Source organism: Phragmites australis, chromosome 2 (assembly GCF_958298935.1).
Source record: "Phragmites australis chromosome 2, lpPhrAust1.1, whole genome shotgun sequence".
NCBI classification, from domain to species: domain Eukaryota; kingdom Viridiplantae; phylum Streptophyta; class Magnoliopsida; order Poales; family Poaceae; genus Phragmites; species Phragmites australis.
The window spans coordinates 48,596,764-48,622,652 of NC_084922.1; the positions used below are offsets into that span (position 1 = coordinate 48,596,764).

Genomic DNA, 25,889 nt, shown 5'->3' on the forward strand with positions numbered 1-25,889 from the left:
TGAACCCGAACAGAAAATAGCTAAGAAAACATTCAGACCACAATATGTACGTTTCAATCATGCTTCCCCCTACATTATTCCTAGATAGTGTAAAAAATGGCGATCCAAATGCTTCGTACAATAAACATGATGGCAGTTAGTAATAAAATACAAAATAGCCGGAGGGTGATCCACTCATCCATGTTCAGTACAAAACTACAAATCAGTGTATGCCACCCATATGTATTTTCTCCACGTTCCACATTGTTTACAGTACGAAATGTATGAAGTTAAACATGGCCCATCTCCAGATGTTAAATACGCATTGGCAGCTCTATTTCCGGTACTGGGCAGACATGCTTTAAGGTCGCTTTAAGCTTCACATCTTCCTCACCAGCACCAGCGGTACACCATGAATGGTCTGCAATATGTTGAAATATGTTTTCTCACTACAGGAAAACGTAAACTTGAAGCTCTCGATCATGCATCCACTCCTGTGTTTGGGAGACTTTTATGAAGTTCAACTGAATCCATGTTAGCACTGATCAACTATTTCCGATGCTTCCTTTTTGATTCAGTTCTTGATCGCTTTTCCTCTTCCCATTCTCTCTCATGCATTCTGCAGTTTAACCAAGTTAGGATCCTTCAAGAAAAGAAATTGATCATTGCAAAATATTAAATGGTCAGGCAGAAGATATTACATTACCGTCAATGCTACTCGCAAAAAAAACATTACAGTAAATGCTGTACAAAAAATTGAAAGAAGATTGTACGGCAATAATAAAATGCTGCAAAATTTATTCTTTTATGACTGGAGGTATCCAGGATTAATATATGTGGCTAACTGATCTATTGTGATATTTCCTTTTCATTTGCATAGATATTACCAATTTATTATGAAAAATTCAAACATATAAACCAGGATGACGGTCGTCATTTTTCTTTTGTTAAAAGGATCACAGCAATTTCAGGGAAAATTAACTAATAAGAAAAACAAGCTGTTGCAGGGAAATTTGCTTTCATACCGACAATGTCAGGGTTTGCCAAATACATCACCGAGTGTGTCAAAAGCATGCAGGATCACTAGACGTGGCCCCACTTGTCATTTTCATGGTCGATGGCATATGGCAATTTTCGTATATGTTACTGCTTGGATTTAATGATCTGTTAACAAGTTCTACCCAAACAATATTTGGCTAAAATGTACCATTTGAGTCGGAAGTTTAAGATCAAGGAGGCATTTGCAGCCAACAGGTTTTATTTCCATCTTCTACCATGGGAACTTATTGGCATGCTATGCGTTCTTTGAGAAGTAATGGTAGCTAGGTTGTCATTAGATCAGATGCATTGACATGTAATTCCAGAAGATCCAGAATATATCTAGTTTGTTTGACAGACGATGGGGGCACACACATGTGCTGTATATGGAAGATTCTGGGTGAAGCATTGTTTGACATCAAGTATAAGGCAAGTCTGAGACTTTGACTAGAGTGCAAAAGGGTCACATAGCTGACATGTTTATGGCGCGAGAAAATCTAGACGAGCCATGATTTAGCTACACGCACTTTCTCAAAAACTTGAAATGATTGTTTTTTCCCATAACACGGGTTTTCAGCTTCAACAACAACAACAAAGCCTTTTGTCCCAAACAAGTTGGGGCAAGCTAGAGATGAAACCCATAAGATCCAACTAAAAAGATGATGAGAAAACAATAATAATAATAATAAAGGTTATAGTAATAGTAAAAAATAAAAGCACTGACGGTACAAGGAGATTTATGCATAAGTTATGGTTCTGGCACGGGGATTGTTAACTTCCACGCGCTTCTATCCGTAGATAGTTCTTTGAGGATATTTCATTCCTTCTTCGGATTTTCAGCTTCGAGCAAATGAAATTTGCTTATCCCCATATTAGTTAGACAAAAAAAAAAACAAGTTTCAACTGCGAATAGCAAACAAAATCACTCTTGCATGATCATGTTTTTTAGAAAGCATGGCACCCAAATAATTCCTAAAGTGTACTCTCACTAGCACAAAAGTGTCGTTTTGGACATTGATATGATCCCCAAAATGTAACTTTGACTACTACAATCATAATATATTTGTAGAATACATCAAAATTGAAATAATACGAACCTACTTTTCAAGACGGATTTATCCATATCAGTTCCAAATGTTCAATTTCAATACACAAAAAGATATTGACGTTCAAAGGATAGTATGATTCCATGAAGCACAAAGTGCCACTTGTTTAATGACTGAAGGGAGTATTGTAGTTAATTTCTGTAAAAGTTCAAACGTTTCGTTATTCTTAGATAGTCTTATCCAGAAAAGGAAAATAATGTCCTAGATTTACATAAAGCGTTGTAGCTTGTGTAGAATATAGGTACTCCTGTGAAAATGTCGTAAAAGCTAAGACATTATGGCTTGATTCTGTCAACAGAGTCCAACAAGCCTAGAAATTAGAAGTGTATTATTATAACATGACAATTAAAACAATGGAAAGCACAGTGAAAACTGCAAGGAAAAAATTTGTTGCAAATTGCGATGCATATTTCAACAAGAAATTATTCTTCTTAGAACTCACTGGTCAGCCTCTCGACGACTTGGCTTGCTTGTCGTATCCTTGCCATGCATCCTAGGAAGGTCATCAGAATGCGAGGTACGCTGCTGTGAAATTACACCTTTTCTTTCTCGTTCTCGTACATCGAATGATTGCGAGCTACCTCCATGGGTGGGAGGCTGTGGAGCAGAAGGTGCGTACTCACCAGCTTCTAAAGAAGACTGGTCTCTCTTAATTTTTCTCCGTTTGGAAGGATTACTAGGGTCGCTATCTTCCTTCATAGTAGTCCCTTTTTCCATATCCCTGTCATCTACCTATACAATCAACGAAGGACTAATAAGTCAAACGTGTGGTTCTTCAAGTTATACACACAGCAAACTCGCAAAAATATCATTGCACATATGTGAAATTATAGCATTAGACTTATTCAGCTGTCAAATGGCAGCTAACAATAACCGAGCACAAAACAGACATTAAACTGTACCAATACAACCGAAAAGAACACACAGTAGTCACACACCAGATGGGAGTAAACCAGTAAAGACACCTTTTACCTTGTTTGATAAAATATCTCTCTCTTCACGCTTTCTATCACGAAGATCTACCTCTCTTCTGTGCTTCCCATCATCCTGAAACGACGAAGCATTCTCCTCCGACTGCCTCCTTTCTTTCTCATCACGCCTGGGAGATGACCTATGAATATGTCTGGTGCTCCCACCCCTTCGGTCAGTATCTTCTTCTCTTTGGTTAGCACCAACTGATTGGGGTACAAAGCTTGTGGGAAGAGGTGGAGGTGGTGGCAAACTTTGCCCTCGGAACCGCTCATCAGAAGAATGTGTCCGGTCGACTGAAGGTTCAGCATATTTAACTCTATTCCTCTCATCCTTATTTCTATCCTCTCTTCCTTTTTCAGGGGCTTTATCTGTAAATCTCTCTTGCATCCTTTCAATAGAGCGTTCTCTCCTCTCTGATAATCTATCTGTTGATCTTTCAATAGCATCTTCCCCACGACGCCTTTCAGGTCGATCTAATTTTTCTCTAGGATCTCTGTCATATTTATCATCAAATTTCTCTTTTATTTTTTCTGCCCTACTTAAGTTTTGTTCCTCAGTTGCACTCTTCTCATGCTCCACTGAACGAAATTTATCTATTGCGTGTGAGTCAAAAATAAATTCCTTGTCTATATGGTGTTCACTCAAGTCACTGTCTCGAGGTTCATTTTCTCCTTTCCTCCGTTTACTTGATCTATCTTGCTCCTCAGCCGGAGCAGATCTTTTTTGCTGTCTCACAGTAGAGTCAGTCAGATCAGTTGACTCACCAGTGGGATTAGCTGCTCCATTATGTGTAACCAACATTGTTGTTCTTTGGGAGGATGCTGAAACCTTTCGTGGCACTGGATGCAAGTTACCATTGCTACTAGTGGAATTTGTATCCTGGACAACATCAGCTGCCTGAGATAATACTTCTCTATCATCAAGAACAACAGACGCTTGTTGATTTACATTCCGGCTCGTAGATTTTCCAGCTTTTAAATCTTCCTTTGCCACATCATGCTTCAATACCTTCCCAGCATTGTGTGCAGCACGCTTTTGTGGAGCCCTTGTCTGTTGTATAAAAGAACAATTGAAATAAATTGCAATAACTCATGTCCAATACACCATTGCTCACTGATACACATCCACACATAATGATTAATGATGAATATGAAATACTCAATTTTCGGGACAAGATATGCCAATGAGGAAGTCAATAATCAAATGTAATGAGTTGTGAAGCTACCTCCCCTCCCCACTCCTTACCTTATTTCAGGCGTTGCCTAAAACTATACGAGAACCTAAAACTTTTCCATGCGATACATATTTAGTTAGCTGAGCAATTACTGTTATCAACTATTCAATACAAATGACAAAATCTAAACAGCGCTAAAGACTTGGGACGTGTTTCATGGAAATTTTATAAAGGATATGGATCAGGCACTAACAAATTAGCTTCAACAACCGATATTTAGAATCTGTGACAATAAAAATGGAGTGAGAAGAAATTACTACTGTCACTAAATATAGGTTGCAATGGGATTTGTGCGGTCAACCTTTTAAAACTCTCAGCACTAGTTTATGTAATGATATAGATTGACCAATGCTACATAATGATACAGATACATAGTCTAAGTAGAACCAACTTGTACTTGGTGACAAAGTGTTTGCTAAGTACTCTAGTGTTTTCCTTCTCGATCTAATTCGAGTGAAGTATGATGACCATACTAATTAACAAAATATAAATTATCCACATGCAAAACTGGGAGATACCTCAGATTCTGAAGTAGGCTTCGTAGAAACCTTAACCCCCTCATCAGACAAAGGTTTTGGAGGTTCATCCGCTACACGTACAGCCCCTGAAGATTTTCCTTGTGCAGAGGAAGATGGTATTTGACTATCAGATCCATTTGCAGACACAGTGCTCTTCTTTTGTTGAACATCAGGCTTTGTAGCACCTTCTGACTTTTCATGCCTTCTCTCCGTAGACTTTGCACGAACATTCCGATCTTTTGCCAGTGAGGGATCTGCTGACTGATTTCCTGTAGGACATCCAAAGATTAGAAATGCCCAAGCTAATCACAAAGGTTAAACAAAAACACCTTTTGCAGTTTCTATTTACCAGGCACAGATCTTGCTGTTGCTGGCTTCAGATCAAGGTGGCCCATGCCAAACTCTTCTTCAGATAGCCAAGAACTCTGCAGAATAGAGAGCATTGGACTTGAACATGTTGTATACAAATAGAAGTCACCTACTGGACAGGAGGGGGAGATACCAATTAGGAACAGTGTAGGACTTACCTTGCGAGCAGCTAAAGCAGCAGCTACACCAGTAGCAAGAACTTTAAGATCTCCCTCATCCCCCTTTAGTTTAGCCACCTGGTCAAAAAGGTTGATGAGAAATAGACCAACAGCATAACATGAATAATGACTGGTAATGGACTCACCCGTTTCTCGAGATTGACACCGCTTTTACGAATAACAGGAAATACAGTAGATATCTTTGTTAGCACAATAAGGGCATTTCGGATTTCCATGTATTCTTTTGATTCCATGCATTGGTTAAGTGCCTTGGTGATTCTTGAACTCCACTTCCAATGAACCTTTCAAAAATACAAATAGTTGAAAAAAATAAAAATGTTGAAAAGCCATATTTCCTGATTTTTCAGGTCAACATGACAATATATAGAGAACAGCAGTGTTATGTGCAGGAATATATAGATAACCGCGGTATTATAGCACGAGATCAGATTGGTTAGAGATACGATTAGTTAGATTGGTTTGTTAGTTTGAATCAGATTCAGTTAGAGATAAGATTAGAGATCTGTTAGTTTAAATCAAATAAAAGTTAAGAGATAAGATTAGAGATAAATTATAGTTGGATTTGAATTAGGACTTTGTAGGCCAGTTGGGTCATCCCCTGGCCAGCTATATATACACGACGCCAGCCGTGATTAAGGGAGGGATCAAGCAAGAGAAATCAATCTATTTCCCAATCACTTCTCCTATTTCTTCCCTATAGTCTAATATCTCCTCCCTAGTCCTCCCTAGCAACCAATGCCGCCCGGCTATACTTCAGGCGGTGTTTACCCTAACAAGCAGGTATCAAAGCATACTAATCGGTATTTCAAAGTACATTGAATAGCAATAAATGAAGATACAACAAGAGTTCCAATAAAAAAAAGGAGAAATCCTTATTTGCTATCGGAAGATAAGATAATTCTATATTTGCCATCCCACGAAATAAACTTTCTTATTTGTCATTGCTTTTAATTTTCATTCCTTCCTCGCCACTGTCGTCCATTTTACCCATAAAATTAGAAGCAGTGGCAAATAAGGAAGTTTATTTCGTGGGATGATAAATAGAGAATTACCTTATCTTCCAATGGCAAATAAGGAAATTTCTCCAAGAAAAAGTGGACGTCAACATGACCAAATATATAGCGAAAATAGCAGCTACCAAAACATACTGAGTAATATAAAACAACATTGAATTTATATCATGGATTGAAGATACAACAGAAATTCCTTTAAAAAAGTGGAAGATACTCATCAATATAAATAAATGGCGGGATTTACATTTACCTGATTATGATGTTATCTTCCTCTATCATTTTCAACTTTTAACATTTTGTGGAAGCTATAGTACGCCACTACACTTCTATTACCTACCCCCACACATTCAAACTCTACTATGTAATCCAACCTATCTTGAACATGAGACAGCACATTAAGGATCTTTTTTTCTAGAACATGCAGAAGAACTGTGTATCATTATATTAAGAGAGAAAAAACAGTCCAATTACAGTGCATTTAGGATCTGGTTGCTTCTCATTTTGATGACAACGGTACAAGTAATAAATAACTAAGTGCCAAAGGCACTTTTCATAGATAACAGAATAACTTTGCTTTCCTTCAATTCTGGAGCTTTGCCAATCTTTTGCATTGCAAATTAGAATATTATATTTTGAATATATGACAATAGGTAAGTCCTCTATAAACACATGGATTAGTGTTAGCACAACAGCACCCCACATGAGCCCTTGGATAAGGGTTTGATGCACCAAATTCAGGTGGACTTGTGGAGGCCGGACCCCTCAAACATAGTTAGGTTCCAAAAATTTTAAGGGGTCTTTGCAAAATTATGAATCTGTGTCCCCTCTGATCTTTCTAAATCTGGTGAATTAAAACCTCGTCTAACAGATCAAATTGAATATATAAGGTTAGCACCCAAAAAAGATCGCAAGTTGGACTCTATTTTATTAAAAGTGTTATGTAACCAAGATACCACGCTGAGAATTATTGGAAACTGTCATTATTACCGTATCGGCGTATCCATACCAGTATTCTACCATAAAGCCATCTCTACAAGTATACAGACTGACTTAAAATCTTCTAAATTTTTGCGATTGAAGGTCTATCGTGATCTTTATTTAATTTATTAAACAAGAGAAACGACAAAACATACCGGGAAAAAAATCATGCAACAGTACATATAACTTCAAGGGGATAAAACATACTCGAATAAACTGGCTATAAGATACGCGCTGGCTGTTTGGGAATCTGAAGTACACTGCAAAACCTGGTTTGTTTCCACATTCACGCTCATACACAGATTCATCACTCTGCGAAGTGTTGGAGGTAAAATTAATTAAGAAACATTAGAAAGACACAATAACCGAGAGGCAAGCTGTCCAATAACATGTGCTACTCCCGTTTGTTACCATGAATACAACAATGAAGAATTTGTTGTAAACCTTAAGGGGAAAAAATACCTTCCAATAGTAGGCCATCTTCAATGTATCATGAAGAAACCTTCCAAGCCTGCCAGCTTCAAATTCTGTGCAACAGTATATCATTGGTTGTAGGGTCTTACAAACAAGACAATCAATATGATTGACTGTGTTAAAGAATGGAGTCCCAAGTGAATGCAGTGTTTGGACAAATGTAGCACAATATACAGCATCCTGCATACTGAAAACACAACGTGGGTATATGCAACGCTGTAGGAACTCCATGTTGATCTTCAGTGCATCTGGACTGGAACTCAACCACTTATCCTTTTCACGAGCTAGCCTTTGGACCACAGATGCAACATGTTGTTCGTGCTTCTGTGATTCACTGTTCAATTTGTCAAGTAAATCTTGGATTCTCTCCTTGTCCTTCTTACGTCGTGAAATTGCAATGCTAGAGTTATCTGAGTTGTCCTCCAATTGTTTGAGATTCTCATGCAGCTTCTTGATTTCTGTATCATAACGATCTTTTGGGAAGTGAAGATCATAGAGCGTTAAGCCCCAGAAAGTAGCATATAAATCTGGTGAAAGACTATTCCAAGCTTTTGTTGGCAAAATTGACCGGACTGTGTTCAGAAGATCTGACCACCTGTAGCAAGACAGAATACAGAGAACATGTGAATGAAGAACTTAAAAGACCATGGAATATGTCAAAAAAATTGTCATTCTTAGTTAAAAATAGAAAAAAATTTGAACCAATGTTAACCTCAACGAGGATTGAAAAATAGATTCATGGATTTCTGCATAAATTAACTCCTAGTTCAACCTTCAAGGTAGAGTTGCTAGTTCCCACTACCTAACAGGGATGAAAAGATCCTCCCATGAATTTTTGGAGGGGAAAATAGGAGGGACAAATTTCTTGTAATTGTGCTTTGACGGTCTGGAGCAAGCATAGTTCACTCAAAACTTTCCTTTCTTTGTTATTTCATTTCTATATTCGTACTTCTGCCGAGGAAAATCACCAATGTCTTGACTGAACATCACATGTAAGCAAGCATATCCGAAGTTTGAGGGTTTTCAAGGTCATAAATAAGGAATGGTGGTGAATGAACAGTTAGTTAGCTTTATACCTCAAGATTGCATAAATGAGAGATGGCAATTCCACCATAGCTTTAAAGAGAAAATATTGGAAAATGGTGGTAGTAATAGCAAAACAGGCAAAAGGTGAAAATGAAATAACTCAGGGTGTGATACACTGATAATCCATGCTACTGAATAGATACTCGAAATGCAGAAATAAAATATGAATCTTACAAGTACAGATTTCAAATGGCTCAAGTTACTAAAATAAAGGTAAAATTTAATCCAGGTTACAGGGTGTTCAGGGATTGCAATTATAGTGTAACCATATTATCTCTACCAAACCAAATAAAATGACATGAGAAACATGCACAATTGTCACAAGTGATCATATTGATCATGGAAGACTTACATGATTGGTTCCTGAGACGAGTCAAGATGCAAGATAAGATCATCAGATGATATAGATTCTCCTTCCTCGTTATCATCAAGAGGCCAAAAAGTGTCACCTCCATTATTGTTTTTAAAAAGCCTCATCACTGGGCGGTATATAAGGAAAGCAACCTGGATTTAAAGTAAAGTTCCACCATGTTTACTCAAGTTGAAGCCCATTAATGAAACAAGTCCCCTCCCCCCCCCCTCCCCACACACACACACACACCCCGCGGACCAAAACACACAAAAAAATTACAGCGAGCAAGGGAGCAGATCATATAGGAGCCCAAATGTATTACCTCTGGCTCAATGTGGTATTTGTGAACCAGATCTTGCAAAGGAGGTATAAGTTGTGCATAGGTGGTTGGAGTTATGGCACTTGAAAGAAACTCAACATATTGAAGAAGTATTCCATGGCATCTATCAAACTGCTCACTGACCATTTTGATATATGTGGCATCCGCATTTATTATGATCCTGAGGAAAAAATGTCATTATCAAGAATCAAGAGTGGTGCAAAAATTGAATATGACAGGATCTATAGCAAACACATGAATTTCCTATCAGGGGGCTGCAGTCCAGACTAAGGGACTATTTGTGGTTGCTGTGCTGTTCTGTAAGCAGTTGTGGAAAATCTAACACCACATTTGCCAAATCATATTATAGCGTGCCATCCGATGGTTGGTCCTCTCACTATTTTCCTTGGTGTGAATATTTCCATTAGTATTTACTCCATATTTTCCATTTTCTGCATCTCCTTTTGTATGGTTTAAAACAAACAGGTCATGAAACAAACACCAAGATGTCTGACACTGGTTCCATCAAACAAGATCATAATTAACTCCTCAGCATCAACTCATAGAAAAGATTCTAAAATTATCATCAACTATACCTTTTAATGGGGAGAGACACCACCCTCCTGGTATTGGCTGATACAACCTAATACATGCTAATGTGTACTCTAGCAGTTATCGTGTTGAACACTAGAACTAAAGACACTTCATCAAGAAACTAGAAGGGAAACTAAAACAATATGAGCCCAGGCCAACAAAGCATGAGTGTGGAGAGAGACTACAGCAGAAAATTGTAGATGTTGCCATCAAAAGTTTCAAAAATAAAAATCTTACTTGGATCGATGCTGAGCAATAAGCAGTAGCATAGGAACTGCAAGTTTAGGTTCTTCTTTTGGAAGCAATGAATCCCTCAACCTGTTTGTAGACTTACTCAGCACCTGCAAAAGAAGTTTTTGGTAAAAAAAAAAAAATAGTTTGACCTTAATACGCTACTGAGATAGAAGCTTATGTACTGAGATAGAAGCTTGTGCCTCACAACCTTATAGTTCCTAGTTGCCCCAAATAGTGAAGCTTGCTGCCTCAAAGTCTCACTTCCTGCCATAGCATCAACCTGTTCCTCGGTCACGTTCTCGGTGTACTGCACATTTGCCATTTGCTGAATGAGCTCCTGCGTGACTAATCATGTTAGGCTTCAGACTCATACAATTCCAAGGCAGCAAGAAGCTTCGAAAAAGCAGCCAACAGACCTCCAAGACAACAAGCTCGATGCCCACGCCCTTCTTTAGTTGATTAACAAGGTACTGGAGAAGGCTTTTCAGTTCCACAGCATTATGCTTCTTGCACCTGTAAGAATGAATCAGGCCAAAACAAGGTAAGTAGCAGGACAAACTTTATCATTAATGATGGCTGCAGAAATAGGATCACAACAATTATAATCCAAAACTGAATAGGCGGACCCATGAATGTACAGAGATTAGCAAAGGGTAATCAAGTGTGCCAAAGCAACATCACATGTACAAAACACCAAAATGTAATAACAGCTTGGGAGTCAAAAGTACATACAGGTGGCCCCAAAAGGATGCAAGAGATTGAAGCCAATCAGACAGATTCAGACCATCATCTTTAAGTTTTTCACGACCACCTTGAGCCAAGCGTTCAATTACAATATATTGCAAGATGTCATACTCCAGCTGTAAACGAAGTACAATTAAACAATGTTGTGAATATAGCAGATAACAATCCAAAGGCATGTGCGAAATAATTGCAGGCGATACAATAAAACAGTACTAGTACATTCATGAATCATGCATGAATACAATTAAACAATGCTGTAAACAAAACAATAACAAACAAGGCTATAGCAAGTGTAAACATATGAATAAAACCTATATCAAAATCACGGCTAATACCTGAGTCAAGTACTTAAAAGCATCCACAACTGGCGTAATCATATCCCTGTATGCTTCAACCTGCAAATTGTGACATGCAAATGTAAATATATCGGTAAAGCACATAGAAGAATTATTGACATAACATAGTCAAACAACTCAACAGGTGCTTATAAATTATATTCCAGGATCACTAAATTGCAAAGATAACAGTTAAATTCAACACTAGAAAATATATCATTACAACATAGAAACCCTCGGAACGAATTTTGTGTCCTTGCATTACAATTCTCCCAGCATCAACGCAGCCAACAATGATAGATTTTGGTGCCCACAGTGCAAAGGTTAGTTAAAAATTAGAGATAATAGTAGTTAGTTTCCTTATTAGTTGGGTCTATTTCTTCTGTACATTAGTTATCCCGTTGTCAATTGAACTGATGTTCAACAATACAACAATAGACCTGGAGATGACTTGACATTAATGAGATAAACATGATTCTACGTCCTACAAGATTTGACTAATCTCCCATATAAGTTCCACCCTAGGCAGTGCAGTACGATGCAGCTTACTGTAACTAATTATAAAGCATCATATGGGAGGATGTAGTTATGGCAGAGCACCATTGGAGGGTGTATATTAAATGGTGCATGGTAGCAATTCAAAGATATACCGCTACAGCATATCAAGCGAGGTCAGCATCAGGAAAGCACATCATGGCCATTGGCAGATCTAATGCACATTGAGATGATATTTGCCAGTGTCGAACTAGCAGAGGCAGCAGGGGCTTGCATTCATTAAGCAACAGCAAGTAGGCTGAAAGAACCCATGGTGGATTATAGTCAGGTTGGTGTCAGAAAAAGCCCAACTATGGAGTGGATGGAGCTGGTAGCAGGCATTAGTTTGAAAAAAAAAAACGCCATTTGCAAAAATAGCAGTAGTTGCTGGGAAAGAGGTACAATAGCATAGATTTCCTAAGGAAATATAATGTTTGTGTTAGGAATATAGTCATTATCACTTACCTATAGGTTACTGGATTCTTTATCCTGTACTCTCTCATGTAATCTATATATTGCCACCAGAGGCTATAATTGAATACAAGTTGTTATTTCTAATATGGTATCAGAGCTAGGATTTTTTTCATGGAAGCTGCAACTCGACCAAATCCAGATCTATTCCACCCACCAGCCATCTTCCTCCTATCGGCTCTCTCTCTCTCTTTGTCGGCCAATTTGGGCTCTGACGCTCGGTCGGTATAGTGACACGCTCGTCCGCACACCCGAGCTTCGCCATCTTATGCGTTGTACGACGCCCGACGCGCCTCCTTCGCCGAGTCCCGATCCGTCGACTGCCTTCTCAACCGGATCCCGCCCGACCGACTCGACACGTGACCTGGTGGCAGCGCTGATAGAGCTCTGCGAGGCACTCTCGTTTTGCGCGGCGAACGTCAGGGGTTACTTCCCCATAGAGGCGGCCGCGCGGGCGCTGGTGCAGCTTGCCAACGACAGCGATGGCGTGGGGGCTAACCCTGACATGATGCTGCTCTCTGTGCGCACCATCACATACCTGTGCAACATCATGCCGCGTGTCGCTGACGCCATCGTCTGCCATGGCCTTCTCCCCGTGCTCTGCTCCCGCATGATCACCGTTGTGCTGGCATACATTGACTTCTTCTCTGGTAGTATTCAAAGGGTTGCAATGTCAGCTATCACAAATGTCTGCAGGAAGGTCCCTACAGATTGCTCCCAGTTTGTAATTGACTCCATCCCAATGTTGTGTAATCTACTGCAATCTGAAGACTATGGTGATGGAGAAGGTTGAAGCGTTCTTGATAAGCATTGTGGACTCTTTTGGTGGTTCAATTGATCTTCTCGACCAACTCTGTCACCAGGAGGTGGTAAAGAAGGCCCTGCCTTTGATCAACACTGGTGGACTCACGGCCCTTAGCCCATCAACTTGCAGTAACTTGATTTGAGGGGGTGCTAAGGGTATAATAGTCAAGGGTATTATGGTAATCTTGGTCTTTTCGTCTACGATGTGTGAGTCCACATATTTCTTCGTCCATTAGTCGATTTCTTTCCAGTCGTTGTTGATGCATCAGTATAGATCTTTCTGTAGCTTTAGCGACAACTTTGTTTGTTGTCTTGCTACGCATCATCTAGATCTAGGGCACTATTGTGTCATCTTGGTCTTTTCGTAGCTCTAGTGACAATTTTCTTTTGTCGTCTTGCTGCTCGGCGTCTCTTTGTTGCGATTTTTGACCAAGGGCATTCTTTGGTTGTTATCATCACGACTCTACTCCTGTACTCCGCTTTGCACTTCTTCGGCTTTGATTCGACAGGATTACCAAGGCTCCACTTTATGACGGCTTTGAAGAGACAACTTTTTTATGTATTAGCGTAAGTTTATTACTTAGTGTCATCTCTTTCAAATGCAATGTTATTGCATACGTCTTGCATTTGAGGGAGGGTGTTAGGAAAGCCCTTATTCCTGACGTATAGGTTACTAGAATCCTTATCCTGTACTCCCTCATGTACACTATATATTGCCCCCATAGGCTACTATTGAATACAAGTTGCTATTCCTAACCGTTTGGATATACTTGCAGTGTATGATACTTCTGAAATTGAATAAGTTTACCCCCAATAAGTGATTACATGCACACAACTTAGTTCCACATACCTGTTGGACAATTGTCCGAAGCACAGTCATAGGATTTGCATGAGCAAGTTTAGCCACCATGCGGCCAAGCGGCTTCAGGTTTTCCTTAGCCAAACGTTTTAAAAGCCTTCTGGTGTCCAGCTGATTTAAAAATACGGATGTGCGTGAATTTAAAACTTGACATGAAATGGTAGATTAGAAAAACCTTATCTAGAATAAAAAGGTGACCTTTGCAGTTTGCCTTGCAGCAAGGATAATTGGGTTTTGTTCAGTCTCCTTCTCCCATTCACCATATAGACGATAGCGGGCCTGGACATGGAAGATACCAAATTGCTAAAACATGAATAGAGCAGCAAATCAAAAATGAAACAATATGACAAACCTCGTAAGGAAGGAGGGAATGAACCCCCCATATCTCCATATCAACAGCAGGATTAGCAGGTATAAGCTGCAACGAAGGAAACAAGCACGATCCAAGTGCTTCTTCAATCCGAGATTCTGGAGAAACTATGCTTGATGCACGGATTGACTCTTTTGATGAGAGGAAGTATGCTTTTAATACTCTGCAAACCTGAAAAGTTAATATGAAGAATGGATCACTATATAAACAATGCCCAAAATTTTTTGCAACTAGTATATCCATGTGGAACTGCAAAATTGCAACTTGCAAGCAAAGATATTTCATACCACACCCTACTCAAATGCTTTCTAGTACACAATTACAACATTTTGTGATGTAAGCTGCAAAACTTGACTACTGATTTGTTACAACTAGGCACCGAGGGTGACATTTTTGGTTTCCTGGTTTATTACAACAATGCAACTCATGGAGTGAAATTCTAGTCATGACTTGTGACAATCATAGATGCAATGAAAAGGTTCCTAGTGTGGTTTCATTTATTGTAAGAATTCTAACTGCACAAATCAATAATATATAGCATCACTGCACCGAACAAAATCATCAATTATATACAGATGGCAGCAACAAGTATAGCATGATAGCGAGCAGCAGTAGAAAGATTGAAATTACCTTTTGAAATAATTGAGTATCACGATGAAGGTATGGTCCACAAGCAGTGAGCATTTGGAAAAACTCTTTCGGTAGATCAAATGAACTTAGTGACAGGACAGATGTGCCTATCTGTTCAGCATCATTCTTACGAGGGAAGTAATAGTACATTTGACAAACTATATCATAGACTGAAGACATTGTCTTTTCAATCATCCTGCATAAAGTGAAAATAGATATGAATATATGTTATACTGCACAAAACCAAGAAATAAAATCATTGGAACATACAAACCTAAATAATGCATCACAAATTTCAATATGCTCAACAGGATTCAGGTGTGCAAGACGCTCAAAGAGTAGTTGTGCATGATACCTGGCAAAGAACAGCAGAAACCAATCAGTTATATTTAAACAGCAACAACAAAGCCTTTTCTCCCAAGCAAGTTGGGGTAGGCTAAAAAAATGCTTTTAAATATCTTCACAGTACAATTAAAAAGCGATAATATTTAAAAGATGCCAAAAAAATTACTGGTGCATTTACTGCAGAAATGTGATTACAACCTATGAAGGTTCAATAGAAATGGTTTTAAATATCTTCACAGTACGATTATGCAACAAGTAAAAACGATGGCACACATGTACATTACCAGTCGTGCACAGAGAGAAAACCAAGAAGCAGCCCAAGTTTCTGGTTCTTTTCCATCTCAGGGGCTCGCTCCCCAACTAAATCATTTTCCATCTCCAAAGCTGTGTATAAATCGATAGTTATTTCTTGCTTCTCGTCATCCATAAGGTCCTTTCCAGTAGCAGCAAGATTGATTTTGCCAATTTTATTAGCCTGCAGTCAAGAAAAAGAGGACTAAGCTCGTAAGTCGTAGCTTCAATAATGTCCTATAAAACTTTAAGGGACATCAATATAGCCATAGCAGCAATGTAAGACCAAATTCACATGTGGAATTAAAATTATTCAGGTTAAAAAACAAAGGACTCATGCTCTTTCTGTCCTTTATAAGGGCAAAGGGGCATAACATTATAAAGGTACTTAGTCAGCAATGTGTAACAAAATTATGGAGTATATAATACATAAAGGGATGACTATAGTACATACAGCTTTTAGTTACAAAAAAGTTATCGATTTTTCCCTCCAACATTTTTTGCCAGTCCCTTTCAGTCCTTCTAGGATGATTAGTGGATGGTGGGGAAAATGTATGTAACAAACACAACATAGTCACTCTCCTTATCTAGTCGCAGTCAAAGTTTCAACAAAGAAAAGGAATACCAATAACAACAACAACAAAACCTTTGTCCCAAGCAACTTAGGGTAGGCTAGAGATGAAACCCACAAGATCCAACTAAAAAGATGATGATAAAACAATAATAAATTATGGTACTAGTAATAAAGAAAAGGAATACCAACCTCATCAATTCTTCTTGCAATGAAAGAGTCAAAATGCTCAAATGCCTCGTCATCATTTGGAAGCAAGTGAGAATACCTGAAACAAAAGTCATGAATATGTCATGAAACATATGAAAGACATTTGAAAAAGGCTATTCACCAATAAATAGTTCTGGCAGTAAAATCAAGTTTTACAACATAAAAACTAAAAAAACAAACAAGAACTTAGACTACAGTAAGTGGAATCTATTCATGCAAGTTCCCTTTGGTTCAGCAACATCTATGCTTGGCACAACTTGAGGAAAATGAACTGAAAGACATCTAATAATACTGAAAATATTCAAATAATAAGAGAATTGAAATAACTAAGAAATGTTCACCACAGTAAGGATAAAAGATTAAAGAAAAAACAACATTTTGAGTTGGGTAGACCATCTTGACACAAATCAAATCTAGACAAACTCACTGGCATAAAATAATATAAGAAACATACACGTTATCAAGGTCAATGAAACCAGATTTGACCAACAAAGCTGCTGTTCTGAAAAGCCCAGATGGAACAGGGCTGTTGACATCCAATCGTTGATAGTACTCGAATTTGAACCCCAAAATTTGGGCAGCATGGGACTGTAATAGAGGAAATTGTAAGATATGGAGAAAATACTATACCCTCTAGTCACAAATACTTAATGTTTTGGACAAGATCCGGAGAACTTTTGAAATTTTGACTATCAATAACTTCTAAAATATTTATTTCAGAATCATGAAAAACGTATTTGTAGATTTGTCTCGAAAAATACATTAATAATCTCATAAATGTATTGTATTTTATTAATATAGTCTAGTAGAAAATAGTGGCCAAAAGTACATATTGGAGACCGTGTCATGTCCAAAAATTCAAGTATTTTTGACTGGAGGGGGTACACGAATTATGGCAACAACCTTGTAAGATATGGTGAAACTTCTACATGAAACTTGCAAGATGTGGTGAGAAACTGAAAATACTACATGAATTATGACTAGAACATATTGCCTGCTGATTCTACTGGAACAAATACCTTTGGAAAAAGAGGTATGAGCTGATAAAAGATGTTACTATCCGGATAGAGTTCAAAGCATTCCAACACCTGCAGAAAGAAAAGAACAACAGAATTGCACAACCTCAACAACACACTTCTCCAACATTAATAACAATGGCATAGCAAATGAAGACTCACAATATCAAATACACGATTTGGATCCAGATCAAAATGACCAATCAATGACTGTCACAAAAAGAACAATAATGTTATTACACATTACTGCTTACAAGCTAAAAATATAGCATAGGAGAAATTAATGCCGATGGCAACCTTTATAATGCTGATTGTAACTGAAGAAGCATTCTGGCATGCCAGATCTGAGCCAACTTGAAAAAGGAGTGTCACCTGACACACAGATAAGTAGGGTTAGGAACCGCTAAACTTCGATAAGCATCACGAAAGAACCTTGAGGAACTACGTGAAGAGTAAAACTAGCAGAAAATCCCAGACAATTGCAATGTACAATCATTTAGGTAATTTTCTATACAAATGTATATGCATAAATACAGTATGCGAGTATATTTCTAATTATAATCACACATCCCAATTCTTTTGAACGTGATTGAATCGAACATGCTTCTAGCAGATGCTTTGGGAAGTACAAACTTGTAGCTTCCCCCTGTTTTGCAATTAAACTCCACTCCTTAGCATCAATTAAACATCAACATCAGCTTATTACTTTAACAGACATCTCTTGAACAGTGCAGTTGTCTACAACTAATTTAAATGTTCCAGTTGGTGGTGGTGGTTCATTCACCCCTCTGTCTTCTTGATGAAACTCTAGCGCAAAAAAAAGAATTTTGACAAATTTTGACCTCATCCTAACAAACTACTCCTTACTCTCGCATATACTTTTCCTTGGCTTCTCAACATCCCCTCCTCATCCCCTCAGTCATCTCGATTAGTCAATTGTTACCAGGTGTGCAGCAGGCTAAGGAAACGATGCAGACCAGTCACGGCACTCGAGGTGCAACATATGCTGCAGCAGAGTTCAGTCAGGCTAGTGCAAGAGCTGAGCATGCACTTCCAACCATGAAACAAATCCAGAGGCACAATGCACGCAATGGTGGCCAAGACCATCAAATATGACTCAAGGTACGGTGTTATGATTTTCTTTATTCATAGTAAAGCACGGGTGTACGACGGTATTTTTACCGTGTTTGTGCGCAATCCCCCGTGTACGTATTTATACACACAAAAAAAAAAGAAGAGAGAAGAGGAGAGGCCTGGCTGGCCTCTCTCCTTTCGGACCAGCCCGGCCTCCCCTCCTCTTGCCGTGCGGCCCGAGCCAGCCTTTTCCCCTCCTCCTCTCTCGGTCGGCCCGGCCCAAAGCCCCCCTTCCCTTCTCTCCCGCTCGGGCCCAGGCACCGGCCACCCTCCTTCTTCCTCTCCCTGAGCCGCTCCCGTGCTGGCTCTGGCGCGCGCCGCCGCCAGGTTGAGCCGCCCGAGCTGGTGCCCTCTCTCCCCTTCCTCCTTATCTCCAACAAACCGAATCCCCTCCATCTCTATCTCCAATCCCCAACGGAATCCCCTCCTATCTCTACCAGATTTGGGCGGAATCTCCTCTTCCCCAATCGGGTATCCTCGCGGATTCGTGGAGTCCGGTTGTAATACTCAGGAAGTCCTAACGGATTTGAGGTTGGCTTCAAGTTTATCTCCTCGTGGGGGAGCCCCGCGTCGTGCCTATATAGGGTGCAGGGAGGGGGTGCCCAGGGGAAAAAAAGGAGTTTTGGAGAAAACGCATGAGCTTTGCCACACTGCGCCATCGCCCTTCGCCGCTGTTGGACGACGCCCTTGCTCCGGCTGTGCGCTGTCACTCCTATTGCGCCGCCCGTGGCCTAGCCACCCCGTACCGACGAGGAAAGGCCGATCCCTTGTTGCTGCCCCAACGTTGACCGAAACGTGCTGCCAATCCGTCTCCGCCGCCGCCATGACGTCAACTCGAGGTGATCCCTGGCCGTGTTTGCCCCTTCTGCTCCTCTCTGGTGTTCTGTGATGGCCCGGCCTTCGTGCCGTTGTGCTCGCCGTGGGCCGGTGATGACAAAACTGAGGCCCCGATTACTCCGTCTGTCCTGTGTGCGTGCCACTTTGTGCTCGTTGTGATGTTGCCGTGCCCGTGGCCAGTGATGAAAAAACTGAGGCCCTGCCGATATAATTCGCCTTATGTGACCGGCCTTTGTGCCGTGGACGTTCGAGCTCAGGCTACGTTGCCGTAAGAAACTCCAGGTCCAGACGTGCGTCGTTGAAGTCTTGTACTCCGGCCACGCGCTAGTGAATTCCGGGCTCTAGCTGCATGTCGTGATAGCCTTGTTGTCTCTCTGTCTGTGCGTGCCCTCGTGCCGCATGCGCGCCGTTGTGCCTCACTGATGGCCCAGCCACTATAACTCGCTCATCGATCACCGTTGTGCCTATGTGCTAGGCCGGCCTTGCTATTGCCTGAGCATCCTACTCTCCTGTGATGCTTTTGGCAATGGTGATTCCTTGACTGTTGTTTGAACATGGCTTGTTGATGCTCATATTGGTGGCTAATGTCTTTTGTTAGCCCTCTGTCTGTTGTTCCGCTGATGGTAGAAGTTGCGGTTGTGGCTTGGTTCTAGTCTGCTGCCTACCCTATCCTGTTGCCATCATTCGTATCACTATGGCTAATGATCATCTAGTAGTGCTATGCTGTGAGGGTGACTGTAGCTTGGCTTGATTCTGATGCCTACTCTGCCCTCTTGCTGATCTCAATTATACTATTTGTTTCCTGTTGAAGTTCAGTGGTAGCTCTGTATTGTCAGATGAGATGAGATTGGCATGAAAGCTTCAGTTCTTGGGTTATCCCTACTGATGGTACTGATAGTTATGCAGTGTTAATAGCCAGTGATCTATATCCATGCTATCATATGGTGGGTGATCTAATGCTGTGCTCAGAGGCTTTATTTTGCTATATAGTGGCCATGTTGTTCTGATTATTTATCATGTCGCAGAGGTTGTGGCCATGATATTATGATATTTCATTATGTTGCAGAGGCTTGTTGTTGCTTGCCCTTGATATCACAAGTGATCTCCATTTCACCTTTGTGGCTTTGCCTTTGTGGCATAGTGCCTATGTGGCTGTCAGGTAACACCGATCACAGAATAATACATGCTTATGTGGCTGGAGCCTGTGTGGCCCACAAGTGATCACCCCGCCTTTGTGGCTTTGCCTGTGCGGCGTCAGTTGTTTGTTGCCTTCGGAGACGGCCGATGAGGACAAGTCCCAGGCCCGAAGAGGGAGTTAGTGAGTCAAGCACGGCGTCGGAGCTCCTGGTGGTGGCCATGCTGCTTCTTCCAGTAGAAGCTACGTGTCGTGTCGCGCTCCTAGCTCACCTCTTCGTAGAACATACACAATTCTGAGGCCTACGTGGCCGATGATGACCCGGGATACATAAACAGTCCAAAAGCTCATCCTAGACTGTTATTCTCGTTCTCTACCGCTTTTTGATTTCTAACGCTTACTTTGCTTAGTCTTTGTTGCGTGTGATTACAGTCTTGCAGACTCGGAGACGACCTTTATATGACGACCGCCAGCGCAGCTTAATCAGAGGTAGCCCGAGGACGGGTGTAATTAACCGGAGAGCTTCACGAAGCCCCGGGAACCAAGACAAAGCAATCGCAGCATATCAGATAGTCAGATAGCGTGTGCGTTGTGGAGTAAAACTTTGTAATCGAAATATGTACTTTATAAATTCAATATGAATGAATAAAGTTAACAATTTCATTACATTGTCTCCTATCTCTTGTATACTCTGTATACTGGCACGTCCGCAAATATTACATACACAGTTTCAAACACACAATTCGAAAGCGAGATGTTTCGAATCCGCGAAACAACGGGCATTCAAGTATTCAACTAATCAACTAAAGAATCCCAGTGTAGAAACTAGATGTGTATCAAGCAAAACACTGTAGAAGATTCGAAACAGCACAAGTAGAAGATTGGGATGACCCAAGTTTGGAATAAAAAATATGTTGCCATTCTGCAATCACCACAAGAACGAAACAAAATAATAAAAAATCAGGACAGGTAGATATGCATACCAACTTGGCGTAGCCCTCGCTTTCCTCCCGTACGAGGTTGAATTTAGTTTGCTGGTAAAGAAGCCGTGTGTTGACCCTAACCTATTGCCAATTATTTGAAAGAAGCATCAATCAACTATACAGTAAATGTTAAAATAAATAGATAAATTACCAACAACATGAGGCAAAAGTACATTGCTGAAGAACCATGGTTATGGGGGAGAAAGTATGAGCATGAATATATCATGATATACTGTAATATGAGTTTTCAAAAAAATTATAATCCATGTGTGCCCCCACAAAAAGATATTGACATTAAAAGATATCGATGTGAAATCCTGACAATATTAATTGAATATGACACGTTAGCACATTATGCGTACCTCCTTGGATTTTAAATCCTGGCCTTTCCACTTACTCTGTTCAGCCTCCCAGAGGAAATCTTCCTTCAATTCCATGAGTGGAGGAAAAATAGAAATCATATATCAGCTTTTATCTTAAACAATGTTCACCTAGACGCTAGATGTAGACAGACGGTCACCCCGTGACTAGCGTATAATCGTCTAGACATGCTAGACGACCGTCTATGCGAACACTAATCTTAAAATGATGACAACAAAGATGTGGCGCGCTAGCACAAGGAATAACAATACTCACTTCGCACCGCTCTTGCAGAAGCCTAGGTGCAATAATTGAAGACTCCACAAAAGACTTAGCCTGCAGGGAAGAGTATTCAAATGGAAATTAATGAATGCTCCACATTTTTTAAGCAAAAGGAAAGTAGATACCTAGAAATATGAATTGTTCATTTGCACTACTTAAGTTGTGTCTAGGTTATCAGAACTAAGAGAGCTTTATTACCATTTTGACAAGACGGCTGCGATATTCACCGGAGATTGCAATCTGCAGATTGAAGTAGTCAGCCTGACTATTAAAGGAATGCCACTAAACAGAGATTCAACAGGAACAAACATTACCAAGTGAGAAAGGTCGTATTGGTGGAAAAAGCAACAAAACATAGGTCAAAGCCCAATTGCAGTGGATAAATAACAAAGCAACCAAGGGCAAGAAAAGATCCAAAGGAAATGATTGGAGATGGGAAGATGGCAATAGACTATGCATTACAGCATTTGCATTTATACAATACCATCTCTACTGTCCCTTTTTTGGTTGGAAGTATCACATAAAACAGAACTTCTTAGAGACGCCACAAGACAATCTATCTTTTTTGGTAACTGGTGGACGTTCAGAATAATTCGATTTCGGCTCAAGCATACTGAAAAGGACATCTAGCACCACTTGTGTTGACTTTTGAACACCTAACCAGAAACTAAAGAAAGACACAAGCTTCTGTCCCTTAATCTGCTTCCTTATCTGAACAAGCTTTCTACAGTTAGCGCAGAAGCTCATCAATGTCTACAAAAGATCGCTTGCAACGAAAAGTTATATACTGCTAGTAGAAGGCACATTCATGTTTACAAAGCGAACTAAAAAACTGACTAGGTCATGTCATAATAGGTTTGTCTGACAATCATCTGGTTCATTTCTATTCTACCAAAAGGTGGTACTGAAGCATTAACCTCGAAGAGCATTGATTCAATTTGTTTTTGTTACAACTTCAGCTGATTTTTTTCGCAACAACACTCTGTTAGTACATGAGTACATGACAGACTAGTAAAAGTGATAACCTAGAATATGTCCAGAGCTACCGCATCCTATCCAACCCCACTGATAGACTGTTCATCATCAAACTACCAAAACAAATCAACTAAATTGCCGATTCAGCTGGCACAACAAGTAATACACGCACTACAAAGTGACCAATTCAGTCCAATACTCACGCACCTAGTACCACCAAAACACTGGATACAGCCCCGAGAAACTTGAATAATCAAACGCACTCCAAAGAACCATTACAGTCTCGCTAACCAGTAACCACCACACGGCAGCAAAACGAGTTGCGTATACTCACATCCTGCCCAAGGTGGGCGATGATATCAGCGAGCACCGAACCGAGCTCCTCCTCTCGTCGTGCCTCCTCCACGAACACCACCGACTGCAGCGCCACCCGACTCTTCTGCGGCGGCAGATCACCCCGCACCTGCGCAGCCGAGCACACCCAATCAGCACAGAAGCCCGACCGAACCAGCGAGCTGAGCAAAACCTAATCACGCGGCAGTCCGAACTGTCGGGAGCTTACGATCGCCCAGCAGAGCTCATAGAGGAAGCGCGCCATGGGAACCGGATCGGGGTGGCGGAAGGCGCCGGCGGACTGCCCCTTCCATTCGCGGAGGCACTCCTCGGTGATGTGCTTGTAGTCGGGCGCCTGGAGAGGGGGCGACATGGAGGCGGAGGCGGAGGCGGTGCTGGTCCGGGTCAGGGTTTTGGGGGATTAGGGTTTCATGGGAGGTGGCGACGTCAGCGGACGGGGAGGAGCAGGAGGAGGCGGTGGTGGGAGATGGGGAAGGGAAGACGGCGATGAAGGCGGCCAGGGCGCCGGGGAGGGGGTGTTAGACAGGGATGGCAATTTGATGGGTAAACTGGTACAGTTAAGGATATGGATAGTAAATATTCGAATGGGTAAGATATGGATGGTATTTAGTATCTATAGGTATGTTTGTGGATAAAAAATATTATTTATCGGGTAAATAGATATGGATAAGACATAACGATATTCACGAAACTCGTTTACCTGTGAAATAAATCTGACAGGTGGGTCAACCCAATCCTCCAAATCTCAATTCATTTCCCAGCACAATGCTTCTCTCTCGAGTCTCACGTCACCCCGTGCCTCCTCGCCTCGCATTGCACCATCTCGAATCCCAGTGTCGCTTGGACTGGCACTGCGCCACTCCGCCCCACGTTGTGCCGCCTCGAGCCCCCGACCAGCCCCGCAACACTCCGCTCGATCCTACATCGCTCCGACCCGCCCACCTTTCCCTGCACCGCCCTATCCAATCATACACGCGGGTGACGGATTTGGTGCCCGCTTTTCACCCATAGGCGTTCACAGGTATACCCGTGGGCGGGTAAAACCTGACGAATATAGATATAGATGAGCAATACATGTACTCGCCACATCCGATTATTATCCCTAATGGGGACACGATACGGGGCTTTGTTTTTTGTTTGGGCTGGTGCTTTTACGTTGCTGGACACATGAAAAAGGAGGACTACGTAAACGGAGTTAAAATGCGGCAACTGTGTGGAACGAGAGCAGGAAGTAACATTTTAGACGTTTTTAATCCGTTATAAAAAACAGGTGCTAAACTTGAATATTAATTGTGACTTAAAATACTTTCGAGCCCTCTCAAAATAAGTGTGGCTTGTACCACTAGGTGATTAGACTCGGATTAAAGGGTTTTAATTCCTTTTCCCCCCTCGATATACATGTATTCCCTTCTCAACCCAAACGGTATTGCCGTCTACTTGTTGCCATTCACCTCCACCATTTTTAGTCCTTTGTCCCGATGTTGTCGCCTTGCACCTTTTTATTCACCATTAACATCTTGACCCCTTTCCCTAAGACACCGTGCTTCCTTACCTTACGAGCTCACAACAATCAAATATGTTACCGCCTTCTAACCCGCAACTTAGGAATCACCACTCTAGCACTCTATGATCATCCGTTGTTCTCTTTTTAATCTTACCATCAATGGTGGCACTAAACCCTTTACTACCCACTACGAACTATGACCTCCACCTCCACAGGCTGATGAACCACCTTAGCTCTAAAGCTCATCGAAACATTACCAAAAGCAAAGATGAAGATGATGGGCACAGATCTAAAAGATCATGCAATGGCAAGGAAGAACCAATTAAAGTCTGAAGAGAATGGGAGGTCCTCGAGAGGAGAGCTTATTGACAAACGTCGGAGCCAACACAGGTGTTACTTTGGTTTGAGAATATTCTACTCCAAATAGACACATAAAACTATAAATTTCACTAGGAGCATTAATATATAGGGCTTGTCTGGTAGAGTTCTAGCTCAAAGAATTTTTGGAGCTCACATGAATCCTAGAGTTTGAAGTCTGCCTTAATGGATAAATGGGTCGTGTTTGATCTCGCATAAAACCTTTTTTAATCAGAAACTGGCATGAAATTAAGCACGTGAACGTCAAACCAAAATTTCACATGATGATATTAGACTGGTTTCAAATACCCCAGGCTTTCGCTCTACACGTTTTCAGAATCCG

General features: G+C 40.8%; 1 protein-coding gene across 2 annotated transcripts; it reads right to left on the reverse strand.

Moving 5' to 3' along the window:
- Positions 1 to 24,232, reverse strand: LOC133909457 (THO complex subunit 2-like). Of its 2 annotated transcripts, none has more exons than XM_062351894.1 (33): positions 23,894 to 24,232; positions 23,666 to 23,794; positions 22,555 to 22,596; positions 22,351 to 22,410; positions 22,077 to 22,139; positions 21,715 to 21,795; positions 17,923 to 17,997; positions 17,788 to 17,835; positions 17,629 to 17,697; positions 17,064 to 17,197; positions 16,592 to 16,667; positions 15,822 to 16,012; positions 15,467 to 15,547; positions 15,193 to 15,388; positions 14,545 to 14,733; positions 14,391 to 14,471; positions 14,184 to 14,303; positions 11,525 to 11,584; positions 11,178 to 11,305; positions 10,862 to 10,958; positions 10,654 to 10,782; positions 10,449 to 10,552; positions 9,621 to 9,798; positions 9,299 to 9,450; positions 7,849 to 8,455; positions 7,594 to 7,698; positions 5,521 to 5,676; positions 5,375 to 5,452; positions 5,197 to 5,272; positions 4,848 to 5,116; positions 3,096 to 4,145; positions 2,566 to 2,855; positions 1 to 598 (listed from the first exon to the last, which is right to left on the reverse strand). In XM_062351894.1, exons 1-33 carry the CDS (start codon positions 24,035 to 24,037, stop codon positions 529 to 531), a joined length of 5,328 nt encoding a protein of 1,775 aa, XP_062207878.1. In that variant the 5' UTR covers positions 24,038 to 24,232; the 3' UTR covers positions 1 to 528. The 2 variants fall into 2 exon arrangements, with proteins under 2 accessions (XP_062207878.1, XP_062207876.1); XM_062351892.1 differs by having other exon boundaries at positions 22,555 to 22,638.
- Between the last annotated feature and the right edge of the window lie 1,657 nt (positions 24,233 to 25,889).